At 45.9% G+C, this 15,131-nt stretch overlaps 1 protein-coding gene and 2 non-coding genes across 3 annotated transcripts; all 3 read right to left on the reverse strand.

Moving 5' to 3' along the window:
• Positions 1 to 920: 920 nt before the first annotated feature.
• Positions 921 to 14,543, reverse strand: DKC1 (dyskerin pseudouridine synthase 1). The gene is made up of 15 exons (XM_032757844.2): positions 14,393 to 14,543; positions 12,413 to 12,480; positions 11,873 to 11,959; positions 11,407 to 11,498; positions 11,006 to 11,190; positions 10,343 to 10,407; positions 10,046 to 10,172; positions 9,005 to 9,135; positions 8,453 to 8,596; positions 6,894 to 7,014; positions 4,516 to 4,634; positions 3,778 to 3,881; positions 3,205 to 3,283; positions 2,165 to 2,302; positions 921 to 1,692 (listed from the first exon to the last, which is right to left on the reverse strand). The coding sequence occupies exons 1-15, from the start codon at positions 14,406 to 14,408 to the stop codon at positions 1,627 to 1,629; spliced, it is 1,542 nt and encodes a 513-aa protein (XP_032613735.1). The 5' UTR covers positions 14,409 to 14,543; the 3' UTR covers positions 921 to 1,626.
• On the reverse strand, positions 3,352 to 3,480 carry LOC116812356 (small nucleolar RNA SNORA56). The gene has a single exon (XR_004370659.1). It is a non-coding gene; the product is annotated as a small nucleolar RNA SNORA56 (small nucleolar RNA).
• On the reverse strand, positions 8,779 to 8,910 carry LOC116812350 (small nucleolar RNA SNORA36 family). The gene has a single exon (XR_004370654.1). It is a non-coding gene; the product is annotated as a small nucleolar RNA SNORA36 family (small nucleolar RNA).
• Positions 14,544 to 15,131: the final 588 nt, after the last annotated feature.

Raw genomic sequence — 15,131 nt, forward strand, 5'->3', positions numbered from 1 at the left:
CCTAAGGTTGTCGTATCTAGGGGAGAGCTCATTGTGGGCACATATTTAGAAAGAGAAAAATCCAAGCCTGGGGTCCCGTGGTACAGTGGAAGGCCGGTCGCTGAGCCAGGGCTGGGGTCCACTCTGCACGCCTGGCTCATGATATGGCTACAGCTCAGGGCCTCTCCTCGCTGCATCCAAGAGCGTTTTTGTTTTTTTTTTTTGGAGACAAGTCTCTCTCACTGTTTTGCCAGGCTGGAGTGCAGTGGCAGGATCTCGGCTCACTGCAACCTCCACCTCCCCAGGTTCAAGGGATTCTCCTGCCTCAGCCTCCTGAGTAGCTGGGATTACGGGCGCACACCACCACACCTGGCTAATTTTTGTATTTTTTTTTTAGTAGAGATGGGTTTTGCCATGTTGGCCAGGCTGGTCTCAAACTGCTGACCTCAGGTGATCTGCCCGCCTCAGCCTCCCAAAGCACTGGGATTATAGGTGTGAGCCGCCGCACCCGGCCTCTTTCTTGGTTCTTTTAATACCAAATTGGAAGCAACCCTAGACCTTTCTTCCACTAATCTGTCACCAAGGCCTTCAGATTCCTGCATGTCCCCACCCTCAGCTTCCTTCTCCCGACTCACCCTGCCCGGCTCCTACCAGGCCCACTATGTATAAATACATTAACCCTCTCCTTCTCTGTTCTTCTAGAGATCACTGGTTTTGTGGTAATCACTGCCTCTGAGTACCTGATCTCACATCAGATGGCAGGGCCCAAGGTGGATTGTGTAAGATACAGAACAAAAATGTAAAAACCAGAAAACATAAAGGAAAAGCATCACATTTCAAATAGGACATAAAGGTCCCTAGATTTTTAATCAAAATATTTTACAATTTTTGCTCTGCTAGCATGAGATCACCAACAAGAAAACCCAACGGGAATACATAAAAAACTTAACAAGTTGACTTTAATAAGTAAAAATTACAACATTCTTCTCCCAGCAATGAACAATTTCATTTTTTAAAAGTAAACGAGGCCTAAAACGAGGGCACAGGAATAAGTAGTCAGATGGACTTAGGTGAGCACTGTACACGAGCTTTGAGGAAGTGCAAAGGACTGACCTCTAGGCCAGAACAAGATGGAAAACTACCAGGCCCATCAGGCCTATAACCCAGACACCAGCATGGACAAAACTCAGTTATACTGAATTCAGAGACAAAATTCAGTGACACTCTTCCACCACTTATTTAGGGTTCTACACCATTTCACTGAGCAGACTTAGTTTTTTTTGTTTTGTTTTACAAACCTTTGAAACAGAGGGGATAAAAAAATGCAAACTAGGACTAGATGTTAAGACCACCACTAGCAGACAGCTGCGGACAGTTACTGGGTCTGAAGGTGAGGCTTCCCAACTCAGAGAAGTCATTGGGATAAACTCTGCCTCTTTCATCTTTCATCACCCATATCCTTAAAACAGGACAAGATGGGATGACCACACCAGGTAACATCACCGAGGTCTCAAAGTAGCAGCTAAAATGTGCCAGAACTCTTCACCCCGTCTAGGACCTATGTTCCACTCTCAGCAACAAAAGGATCTATAACAATAAGGCTTTAGTTTCTCCTCCAGCTGGACACAATGCTTCAAGTGGCCTTCACTACTCAGAAACCAATTCTACCTCTTTTGCTTTCTTCTTCTTCTTCTTCTTCTTGGTATCACTGTCCTAGAAAGAAAGAGAATGAAAGCTCATAGATACCATCCACTAACAAAGCTATGACTCTCCCAGGAGGAAATCTGGTAAAGGTCCAGTCAAGCAAGCCTTTTTCAGGACCTGTAAGGATATTTTGGGTTAAATACTGCATGTGACACAAAGTTCTGTGAACCTTTCAGTGACACCCTAGTGGTCTACTTTTGGAAGTGGAAACATTCAGATCACCATCCTACACATCCTCTCCACCCACCATCAATAGAGCTCTAAGTATAAGTGGTAGAGGCCGGGTGCCTCTATCTGTCCATTCTACAGGGAGGGCAAAAGCACTCCAGGAACATGGGGAAGCACTAAAGGCACTCGGTGGCACCCCACCCCCAGGCCACAGCTCCTCCAAGAAGAGTAACAAAGCTGGTGCCACCTGGGTAATTCTTTCCCCACGCAGGGACTAAGCCAGCCCAAGGAACCTGAACGTGTTTCCACACACCCCATCTCCGGGCTCAGCCCCGCTCTCCAGACCAGCTTTGGCCTTCTTGTCCTTCTTACTCTTCTTCTTTTCCTTCTTGATCAACTGAGGAGCTGCTGGAGGAGTCTCATCACTTTCACTCTCACTGTCTCGCTTCCGCTGAGATGAAAGCAATTGGTTAAGTGTTAGATCTTGGGCAATAATGGACAAGAAAGGTTCAGTGAGTCAAAAGGTAGCAAGGCACCAAGAAGGATCCCAATTGAATCCAACAGGACGTTTTCTGACTATAAACCCGGACAGGGCCTTAGTTTACTGAGGATTTGAAGACAGTCTCATCCCCCAAATCCAAGAAGCCTTGAGGCAGGCACGAGAGGAGGAGCACAGCAGCAGCACAGGGCTTGGGGTGGAAAGGCCCGGAGGAGCTGTTTCTCTCATGACTGCAAGGACCTCTCACAGAAAGCAGGCAAAGCAGGAATTCACATCTGACAAGTCAGAAGCTCCTCCCACACAGCCTGTGCAGGACACTCAGTACCGCCCCCCGTTTCTGAGTGCAGACCTGTCATTCTGTGCTCTAATGGCAGCAGCTCCATGGGGTGGAGTTGCCACCCCATCCTTGACTCTTTCAACACTGGGTGGTGCCAGGTTAAGATGCAATTCTGCTCTCTGCTGAATTTTGTATGGCCTCGAGTGTCCAACAGCCATGGCCTGATTTCAACACATCTGTCCTACCATTTGACCCAGGGCGGGGGCCAGAATTGACACACATACCACCACCCATTCTATCACTGTGTTGCTGCCATAGCTGAGGTAGGAGTCGAGGCCGGTCTGATTCCTGAGCCCACATTCCTCCTCCCAGCAGATACGACAGAGAATACAAATCAGAGGAGCCTGCAGAGCCCAAACAAGCACCCCAGGGTATGAGGCAGCATTACCTGTGTATGCACCTCTGATGCTAGCGTATATGGCTGGACTGCAGACAGTCACAAAGTAAGACGAATGCCAGTGCCTCTTAGGATTATCTCCCTAAGCACATTCCAAACTGATGACAGCATGCCACTCACCTTCGCAGTTTTTGCTGCTTCGGCAACTACCTGCGGGGCTTTTACCACTTCAGCAACCACCTCTTTTTTGGCAGACTCACTGAAAAAGAGGTAGCAATAGGTCAAATTCACTGAATGGCTTTCCAGGGCAGTACTGATGTTATATAGTGTTATCTGGCAAGTCTAAAGCCACCATCAAAATACTGACACTGAACAGAAGAACTCACCACTTACTGCTGCAGACTGACTCCCTCTAGAGTCCCACGAGCCAGACTAGAAAGGGGTAACTGTCTGCCGTGCAGGCCCACACCCCTAACTGGCCTGGGCAGCCAAAACCTCGAGGGAGCCGAAGAGCTGGTTCCTGTGGTCCTGCATTTAGCAAGTCTGCCCCAAACCAAGTGACTCCCCCTCCCCTGGGCTCTACAACCTCCATGCTCACCTGTCCCTCACCTGTTGTCCATGTACTCCTGCGTCCAGATGGCAAGTGGGCTCTCTCTACCCTCCCATCCTCACCTGTTGTTGATGTACTCCTGCATCAAGGCAGCAAGTGTGCCGTCTCTACCCACCCCTGGCTCTGAAACATCCTGCCCTCACCTGTAGTCAACATACTCCTGCTTCCAGGTGGCAGGTGTGCTGTCTGTGGGCTTCCCATGCTTGTCCAGAAGGCCCTGCTTGATCATCAGCTTCTTCTGACTTGCCTGGTGGAACATCAAGGTGTCAACATTAGAATGGTGTCAATGCTGGAAGCGGGCATGGTGACTGCAAAGAATAGAACAAGGTACCTCCCTGGTGTATTCTCAGCAGGGCCTCAAACTCCTCTCCAGAGCATTCAGAATTTGCCCACTAACTCCAACACACACAGGACTTGTTGAAGGTCACAAAGCTTATTAGTGAGAGCCTCTGCAGACACACGTCCCCGCCGCAGCCACTCTACTCTTTTGCCTTTGCACATGCTGCTTGCTCCCACTGCCCTGAACTCTCCCCTCCCCTCTTCACTTCACCAACACCTAACCCACTCTTCACACTGGTGTGGCTTAACAGACGATCCCTTGACCAGACTCCTTGACCACTGTGGACACTCCAGGTGACAGACACCTCTCTGCACTCCTTGGTAGCCACTAACGTGCATGAAATTTGCCATTCCACTGTGTGATTACGTAAGTAATGCCCAACTGTTTCCCCTCATTAGACTGAAATCTCTAAGGCCCAAGACAGGGCCTGTTTCCACTCATCGACAACCCAGAGCCCAGCACAATACAAGGCTGCGGTGGTGAAATGCACCAAGAGCTGCCCAAGTATTCAACAATGCCAAACAAACCCAGTACCACTTACCTTTGGACCTAAACCCCACTTCCGAGGGTAAGTGTCTCTCTCCATGATCACTCTCTTGATCTTGGCTACTATACCATGGTCGCAGGTAGAGATGACCGCTGTGGTCATTAATGCAATAGCTACAGGCATTGAATAAAGAAAAGAATTATTTGAAGGGGGAAAGAATTGATAATTGATGAGTCCCAATTCTACTGTTGTATGCCACTTTAAAACTTTTAAAACTCTGAGCTACTACTTTAATTGGGGTTACCTTTGCTCAGGATGTGCATATGGAGGAAATACTCCATTATGAGAAGGAGGCCTTTGAAATGACGCTAAACTTCTCAAGTTAGAAAACACCTAACCAAAGCACCTAACGATACACATAACAGGCTTGCAGCTCAAGACATCTACAGGAATGGCATGCACACTCCCTTTAGGGCCACAGAACCTTTGAAGTTTTAAAGATTCCTTTTCTGCTGCTGTCCATAGGCCGTGGCTGCCTTGCCTGCTCACAGAGCTAAGGAATCCTAATGACATGCTTACTTCTGGTACAAATTAGACCCATTAAATGAATATCTCTAAGGTTCATTCACTAAGACGGTGCGCAGAGCATTTAAAGTCTTAAGAGACAATCCAACAGTAGCTAAGCTTTCACGAGTTAAAAAACACTGGTACCTTATATGGAACCACAAAAGACTCAAAATAGCCAAAGCTATCCTAAGCAAAAAGAACAAACCTGGAGGAATCACATTACCTGCCTTCAAATTATAGTATAGAGCTACAGTAACCAAAACAGTATGGTACTGGCATAAAAACAGGCACATAAACCAATGGAACAGAATAGGGAACCCAGAAACAAATGCACACACCTACATTTAACTCATTTTTGACAAAGGTGCCAAGAACATACACTGGGTAAAAACCAGTCTCTTCAATAAACGGTGCTGGGAAAACTAGATATCCATATGCATAAGAATGGGAGAAAATATCCACAAACTACCCATCTGACAAGGGATTAATAACCAGAATATATAAGGAACTCAGCACTATAGGAAAAAAAATCTAATAATCCGATCAAAAAACAGGCAAAAGATTTGAACAGACACTTCTCAAAAGAAGACAAATAAATGGCAAACAGGCATATGAAAAGGGGCTCAACGCTGATCACCAGAGAAATGCAAATAAAAACTACAATGAAATATCACTTCACTCGTTAAAATGGTTTATATCCAAAAGACAGGCAATGACAAATGCTGGCAAGGATGTGGAGAAAAGGGAACCTCTGTACATTGTTAGTGGGAATGTAAATTAGTATAACCACTACGATGAACAGTTTGGAGGTTCCTCAAAAAACTAAATTGAGCTACCATAGGATCCAGCAATCCCACTGCTGGGTATATACCCCAAATAAAGGAAATCAGTGTTATCAAAGAGATCACAATAGCCAAGATTTGGAAGCAACCGAAGTGCCCATCGACAGATACATGGATAAAGAAAATGTGGTACTTATACATGATGGATTACTATTCAGCCTTAAAAAAGAATGAGATCCTATCATTTCCAACAACATGGATGGAACTGAAGATCGTTATGTTAAGTGTAACGGCCAGGCACAGAAAGACAAACATTGCATGTTTTCACTTATTTGTGGGAGCTAAGAATCGAAACAATTGAACTCATGGACAGAGAAGAGTAAAAGAATGGTTACCAGAGACTGGGAGGGTAGTGGGGGGCTGGCAGGGAGGTAGGGATGGTTAATGGGTACAAAAAAAAAAAATCAGGCCAGGCACGGTGGCTCACACCTGTAATCCCAGCACTTTGGGAGGGCCGATCACCTGAGGTCAAGAGTTCGAGACCAGCCTGACCAACATGGCAAAACCCCGTCTCTACTAAAAATACAAAAAATTAGCCAGGTGTCGTGGTGTGCACCTGTAATCCTACCTACTCAGAAGGCTGAGGCACGAGAATCACTTGAACCTGGAAAGCAGAAGTTGCAGTGAGCCGAGGTCACGTCACTGCACTACAGCCTGGGCGAAGGAGCAAGACTGTCTCAAAAAAACAAACAAACAAACAAAAAAAAGAAACCACCGCCACCAACAAAAAACCAAAAGAATGAACAAGACGAGTAAGACCTACTATTTAATAGCACAACAGGATGACTATAATCAACAATAATTTAAGTGTATATTTTAAAATAACTAAGGTGATAACTAACAGTAAAATAGGATTGTTTGTAACACAAAGGATAAATGCTTAAGATGGATGCCCCATTCTCCATGATGTGATTACTATGTATTGCATGCCTGTATCAAAACATCTCATGAACCCCATAAATATATACACCTAGTATGTAACCACAAACATTTACAATTTAAAAAATAAACATCCCCTCTTACCCATGCAGATTGCTTCTCCTTTGGTGGTGATAACCACAATCTCCTGATTGACCTCAATGCCGTCCTCATATCGAAGAACACCTGGAAGCATGATCTTGGCCCCATAGCAGATGGCATTTACCTGCAGAGATGGCACCATGTGTAAGGGGCCCAGCTGCTGCCCTCCACCCCACTCCTACACCAGAGTAAAGGAGGACAACAAGGGAGTGGGGCCTGACACCAGGAAACAGGGATGGCACTTATAGCCCACTAGCTGCAAGGGGCATGAAGGGACTCAGAAGAGCAACAGCCACCTTATTGTGCTAGGCACCACTCTCCGCACTTTACAAACATGACTCAAAAGTAGTAAAGAAGACTTTCAGGTTTTCAGGTTCTAGAGACTCAGAGGTATTTTCATTTTTTATTTTTTATTTTCAGGCAGAACCTCCCTCTGTCGTCCAGAGTGGAGTGCAGTGGCATGTTCTCAGCTCACTGCAAGCTCCACCTCCCGAGTTCAAGTGATTCTCAGCCTCCCAAGTAGCTGGGATTACAGGCATGCGCCACCACGCCCAGCTAATTTTTGTATTTTTAATAGAGACAGGGTTTCACCATATTGCCCAGGCTGGTCTCAAACTCCTGAGCTCAAGCAATTTGCCCGGCCCGGCCTCCCAAAGTGCTGGGATTATAGGTGTGAGCCACTACACCTGGTCCTTATTTTCATTTTAAACATAAAAATAGCCTTGGCATTCCTTAATTGCTCCTCTTTCCTCCTTATCAGGAGAAAGAATAGATTTACTGGAGATCCAGGCAATAACAGGCTCTTAAAGAACTTGAAAACAAGATTACTGAGGCCTGTTGAACCAATCCCACAAAAGTCTTGGTGCAGAATTTATAGGTCAGTGGGTACAAGTTAAGGCTACCTCTCCAGAGGTTCAATGGTACCCAATGCACCCATCTGCCTCATACCATCTCCACTCACCTAGATCTCTTTTGCTGATCACATTCTCCCCTCCCTTTACATTCACCCAGAAGCCAATGGTTTGATAAGGAGGACATCACATTTATGTTGTCCACTGTTTTGTGAGTGAGTTTTTTCAACTATTTTGGTACCATCTTTATTTATTACAGCCTATACACATACAAAAAATGCGAACATCTATACAAGATTTGAATGTAAGTAATTATCAACTACAAACATTTTAAATATCCAGAAATTTTTATTCCTCAAGTTAGAGAAAAGACAATGTTTTAATTTATAAAAGGCCAACTCTCTGATCATCATAAAAACACAGCTCACAGCCTTGATCTCCTGGACTCAAGCTGGTCTCAAACTCCTTCCTGGACTCAAGTGATCCTCTTGCCTCAGCCTGCCAAAGTGCTGGGATTATAGGGCATCAGCCACTGTGCCCGGCCTAACGTGCCTTATTTTTAATGCCTACCATTAAACTTTTACTTTAAATTAGTATACTTGGTTTGGACTTGAAAAAAATAAAATAAAACCCAAGGAAAACAATAAAAAGAGCAAGCCTCATCTTTGGAGTACGTTCTGTCCAAATATAAACTCCTAACCCGGAACTTACTGCACTGTCTTTCATAACCAGCCGTTTATGAGATGTCAACAGCTTTTCCAAAGGGTAAACAACTCGCCGCAGGTAACTCTCATCCTTGTGGTTATCATACAGCCACTGAGCATCAAGCACATCGTGCATTGTCACCATGTGGTCCTGAAAAGCAGCCGCATATGAAAATAATTCAGTTTATTTGTATCTCAGCCCATCAGACCCCAAACTTCCTAAAACTGAATGTCACTTGTTTACTAGTCCAAGCTCATTATGTCTTCAGCCTCTTCAGTCCTGGCTCTTCCAGGCATCTTTAACCGTTGAAGTATTAGACCCCAAGCAGGCATTTTTGTAGGCTGGGAGGCAAATGAATAGAATAATACTTTCTACCCAATCATCTCCCTTAGCCCATTTTAATGTTCCAAAGTTTAATTAACAGAACAGGGAAGCTGCCCTGGACTGAACTCAACACTTTGGAAAGCGCCCTTCCCACGACATGAAGCAAGTGGAGTGCCATCAAAGGCTGGCAGATGGTAAGAACCAGCTCTAAAACTTCTAGCCCGTAACACATACCTTTTCACTCATGACTCCAGAACGAACCCTCCGAAGCTCCTGCATCTGACCACCAACTCCCAATAACAAACCAAGGTGCACACATAATGTCCGAATGTAGGTGCCAGCCTCACAACTCACCCAAAAGATTCCTAAGATACACACACACAAAAGAAAAGCAGCACCTACTGTAAATACATCACTGGTTGAGAAATGCAGTTATCCTTCATCTGAGCCACCAAGACTAGAGGTGACAGACACACTCCTTAAAATATAAGCATTGCTGTAAAGATCTGTAATTCTGGCCGGGCGTGGTGGCTCATGCCTGTAATCCCAGCACTTTGGGAGGCCGAGGCGGGCGGCTCACGAGGTCAGGAGATCGAGACCATCCTGGCTAACATGGTGAAACCCCGTCTCTACTAAATGTACAAAAAATTAGCCGGGCGTGATGGTGGGCGCCTGTAGTCCCAGCTACTTGGGAGGCTGAGGCAGGAGAATGGCCTGGACCCGGGAGGCGGAGCTTGCAGTGAGCTGAGATCGCGCCACTGCACTCCAGCCTGGGCGACAGAGCAAGACTCTGTCTCAAAAAAAAAAAAAAAAAAGATCTGTAATTCTGATATTAGCAGAATTTTTAACACTTAGTTGCAGGTATATTCAACATGGTATGTTTCATGGATGGGAGGAAAATAGGCATTGTCTTAAATTTACTTCTGACAACAGAAACTTGTAAGCAGTCAAAATTGCAACAAATAAAAAACACACGCAAAACATACTTTGGTGAAAACACTTACCTTTGAACAAAGCACCAAACTACACAAATGCAGAATGAAAACATTTCAATTCCAGCAGAAGCAGTCATCATAAAAGGTGTAAAAGCCATCTCACTTTACTAGGCACTGTTCACTTTTTCAACAAAAGATAACAAAAACTATTGCCCACAGACAATATCCCAGCTGTAGGGCAGGTTTCAGAAAGTCTTCAACTTCAAGGGCATCTACTTTTAACAAGAGAACAGAATCCTGAAGAATGTGTTCATACCCACTCACAGGCCTAATGACCCACCTAATCTTCTTTCAGGATCGTATTCAATCATTCTGCTCTCGTAGATGGTCCTCACTCGGAGCTGCCTCTTTACTGCAGCAATAAGTGGGGGTCGCTGGAATAGGGCACCTGTCAGAGTTTCTAGGGCCTAAGAACGAACACAAACCAAAACACCTCATCAGAATGTACATGTGCAGTCACTGGTCCAGGCTGGCTGCGGCAGCCGACTGAAAAGGGCACAAAAGGAGTCAGTCAGATGTTTAGGAGCTCAGAGATCCAAGTCAACAAAGGGTGTCCTCCCTACAACTGCAGACTTACCCTAGAAAGCTGGGTCCCCCCTTCAATAGCATTGTGCAGCCGGACAATCCCCACATACTCTTTGCCTGAAAAATGACAAAAGAGTAGTCAGGTGTGGCCACTGAGTTTTCTGTTTTCCATATTTCTTATATGCGCAGTCACTCCCATTTTGCACAGCAGAAAAGCGGCAGTTTGACCTTGTGTTTCTATAAAATTTGCATTAAGAGAGATTTCATGGTGATGATTGGGAAAGAATGAAGACACTTTCTCACTGGGAATTCAATGTACTGACAGGGACAGTAGAACCTGCCTGGAAAAAGCCTTGCAAGATAAGCAGGCTTTTCTCAGACAAAAATGAACGAAGGATACTTTAGGCAGAAGCGGTAGCACAGACTGAGAAGCCTGGAGTGACAAGATGAGAGCTGAACCCGGACAGAGTTCTGCCTCCAGGCTACAAATGGATCCAGTCAACTTGATGAATACATGCTTAGTATGTGGAATTCCAAAAAGGGCGGACCACCAAGATCTGACAGGGGACAGAACGTACACAGAAACCAAAACAATATCCTTGCTTTAGGATTTTTTTTTTCTTAATGAAGAAATAGTTTCCAGCAGACAAAACGTAGAAGGGAAATACAGAAGGCTTTTCACTCTAGCCAGTCCTTCCCTCCCTCTCCCACATACCTGCACTCTGTTGTGACTTCACCAAGCGAGTGGCTCGTTCTATGCACACGATTAAACAACCAGTCACCTTGGGATCCAGAGTACCACTGTGCCCTGTCTTCTCCACCCTAAGTATCCGTCGAATCCAGGCTACCACCTCATGGGAAGAGGGGTTAGAGGGCTTGTCAAGATTAATGAAACCTGTCCTGGAATGGAAAAAAAAAAAATTAATGTATCACCCACTCTTATGCTCCAACGAAACAACAAATCTGAAGAGTTAAAAAGAAAAATAATTCACCGTGGGCACAGGTTATATATTCAAGACAAAGCTATTCCGGCATGCCACTGCCTTCTTGAATAGCTGATGTGAAAGCATTTTCAAGAGAAAGTAAGTTTGCACAGTGCCTCCTCCCAGCACTTACCTGATATAGTCCCCAATCTCTCTCTTCAGAGGATTTGAACCACATGCAAGAGGTGTATAGTGTGTTGTCCTTACATTCAGCTTATCAAAATTCTACAAAGCAACGACACAACACAAAACAAAATACCATGTTGTGAGCACGTGGAAAAAAAAGAGTACCACTATGTGGCCCACAAACTGGCATAGTCTGCAAGATGGAGTAAGTGCAAAAACTGAGAACTGTTTACAAACTTAGCCATTTAACATTGTGGGGCCATGTATTCTACAACAGTGTAGAGTGCACTGCAAATTTTTTAAAAACTTGGTTCTTCATTTCAGATACCTTAAGGAATCCTGCTTTAAACTGTTATCAGTGGGAATTTCCTAAAGTCAAGGATGCCAGCAGTAAGCATTCTCAATCAACTGTTTAACACTTTGAAATAACGTAAAAGCAGGCATTCACCTGATGCACAATTTTAACCACATACCTTTAGCAAAAGGGGCCACTGAGACGTGTCCAACTTAGCAACTTTGGATTCAGGTTTGATAAGAAATTCTTCAGCGTGTTGTATTTCCTTCGATAGGACAGAAATATAACCTATTAAACTTCCCACCCGATTTTGAACAATTCCATTACTGCCACGGAAATGTATGCCTTTTAAATAGAAAACAAGGCTTCCTATGCCTTTTCACTGGGACCTCCAAGGGAAAGAGAGAGAAGAAATGAAATGCCACTAAGATGGGTCCAAACATTTAAAGAGAAAGGGAGATGGTGAGTCTGTGGGTGGCATAAGGAAGAGAAATTCAGAGAGAGCAGTTGGTAAGACCAGCACCATTTAGTAAGCTATGCCTGAAGGACACTTGGACTGTCTGGGGCTGTGTCATTTCAGTGCTTTTTCGAATCTACACAATGAGTACCAATGCTGGCCCATTCCTTGGAAACCTTTAAAAACACTTCTTTCCTTTAGTTTGTTATTTAAGTAAACTTTCTTTTTAGTCAAAGTGAAGTCAAACACATTACTACTCACGGCTACATCTTCTTCTGGCAATGACTTCCGCTCCTTTTTCTTCTTATGTTTCTTTGGCAAAATAATTACTAAAAAAACAAACACAGGATTTGGGAATTTTCCCCAAGAATAAATGAAACAAGAGTTTAAAATAAAGACCGAAATTAGGGCAGGTAGGAAATGGATTTTAGGTCTACAATTACAGTCACATGCCACATAATGTTTTGCAAGGACAGACTGTGTATGTGACGGTGGCCCCCGTAAGATTATAACAGAGCTGAAAAATTCCTATCTCCTAGTGATGTCTTGATGATCCTGACCCTGTGTAGGTCAAGGCTACTGTGTGTGCTGTGTTTGTGTCTTAGTTAACAAAAAAAAATTTTTTAAGAAAAAAATTAAAAAATTTTAAAATAGAAAACTTATAAGGATATAAGCAGAGAAAATATTTACGTACAGCTGAATAATGTGTTTGTTTTAAGCTAAGTATTATTACAATAGTCGAAGTAAAAAGTTTATAAAGTTACAGTAAGCAGAAAATATTTTTTATAAATTTAGTGTAGCCTAGGTGTACAGATTATAAAGTCTCCAGTAGTGTAATGTCTGAGGCCTTCACATTCAGTCACCGACTCAGCCAGGGCAACTTCCAGCCCAACAAGCTCCATTCATGGTAAGTGCCCTCCTCTACGGGTGCACCACTTATAACCTTGTGTACTATATATATTATATATATATATATATGTGTACATACATACATACACATATGTAATATACATATGTATACACACACACACACACACACACACATATATATATATATATATATATATATTTACTTTCCCCAGGCTGGAGTGCAGTGGCAGGAACTCGGCTCACTGCAACCTCCGTCTCCAGGTTCAAGCAATTCTCCTGCCTCAGCCTCCCGAGTAGCTGGGATTACAGGCGTGTACCACCACGCCCACCTAATTTTTTTGTATTTTTAGTAGAGACGGGGTTTCACCATGTTGGCCAGGCTGGTCTTGAACTCCTGACCTCAGGTGATCCGCCAGCCTGGGCTTGCCAAAGTGCTGGGATTACAGGCCTGAGCCACCGCGCCCGGCCCTGTGCTACATTTTTACTGTCCTTTTTCTGCTTAAACATGTTTAAATACACAAACTGTCGACGCTGTGTCCCAACTGCCTACAGCATTCCGCATAGCACCATGCTGTCCAGGTTTGAAGCCTAGGAGCCATACGCTACACCATATACAGCCTAGGTGTGTAGTAGCCTATGCCACCTAGGTTTGTGTAAGACCCCTCTGATGTTCACACAATGATGAAATCGCCTGACGACCCATTTCTTAGAACGTATATCCGTAGGTAAGCGAAAAAACAAAGTGTGTAAGGCCAAATGTACGGGTCGCATGGCTGGGTAACTGCAGGCTACTGCACGTGTCGGCTTCCCTTCCGGTTCACCACGTGGCTATGGCAGGGCTTAAACATCCCACAGAAGCGCTCACGCAGGGGGCCGGAAAGTTCCATAAGCGACCACTCGACTGTCCCCGCGGGCTTGTGGCCTCTAGAACTTTCTTGCAACTCGGAGCTCCATCCCTGCTCCGGGGTCCCTCGGCTCCTTTTCTTCACGGCCCGTTTCCACTACCCTTGCTCCCCTAGTCGCACGGAGCTGTAACGGCGGCGTCCGGGCTGGCAGCAGCACAGACACTGCCACGTCCCCCGCCACCACGGGTTGGGCAGCACGGCAGATGTCTTTCGACGGCGACCCGGACCCCAGGGAGGTGAGAGGGCCGAGCCTCATCATGCCAAGTCACCGCGACGGGCTCCCACTCTCGCGACCTTGCCATGGAGCCAGGGCCGAGCGACACGGCCGGCTTAAGGCCAGGCGGTGAAGAGGCCGACACGCCGGCGGAAACCAGAGGGAGGCGTGCGCGGGCCCCGATACCATCCCCCCACCCCCGTTCCCCGAGTCGCCCGGAGTTAGCACGGCCCGGAAGCCTGCAGCCCTTACCTTCCGCATCCGCCATGTTACCTTGCCCCGCGTGCGCGCCGCCCGGTCCACAGCCGAGGGAACGATCGCAGACTCCCGCCGCCTTGGTCCCGTCAGGCCGCGCTGCTAGGACCCACCCACCCGCGCACCGCCCTGTGCGTGCCTTGCCGCGGGGCGGGAGGGGGCGGGGCCATCCCGGGGGCGGAATCCGAGGCGCGCGCTGGTCGTCCGCGCAATGCGATTTGCTGGCTCGGCCAGTACGGAGGGCGAGACCGCGCATGCGCTTCGAGCCTCAACCAGCCTGGTTGGCCCAGGCTGGAAGCGCGAGTGCCGCCCGCCCCGACAGCCCGGAGTCTGTGGGCGTGGCCCCAGCTGTAGCTGGTTCACCTCCGGGTTTAGCTCCGCGCCTGCGCCTGGGCTCACGGCTGAACGCTCCGTAAACAGTGCCTCTTTGCTTTCTCACACCGACCCTTTCAGGTTGGTGTTGGATCAGTCCTGATTAGTAAGTGAACATGTTGAAGCTCGGAGAGGTTGAAAGCCCTTTGCTGCTTGCAGTTCCCATCCAGCTAGAGCAGATGGCCAGTAGGAGTAGTGTGCGTGCCACATGTTGACTTTTAAATTTTCCAGCAGCAACATGAAACGAGTAAAAAGAAAAAGGTGAAAATGATTTTTATAATGAATTTTTTTAACCCAGCATATCCGAAATATTATCATTTCCACATATAGGCAAAACACAACAGTATGAATGGGATATTTTACA

The sequence above is a fragment of the Hylobates moloch genome, unplaced genomic scaffold, assembly GCF_009828535.3.
Source record: "Hylobates moloch isolate HMO894 unplaced genomic scaffold, HMol_V3 SCAFFOLD_7, whole genome shotgun sequence".
Taxonomy (NCBI): Eukaryota; Metazoa; Chordata; class Mammalia; order Primates; family Hylobatidae; genus Hylobates; species Hylobates moloch.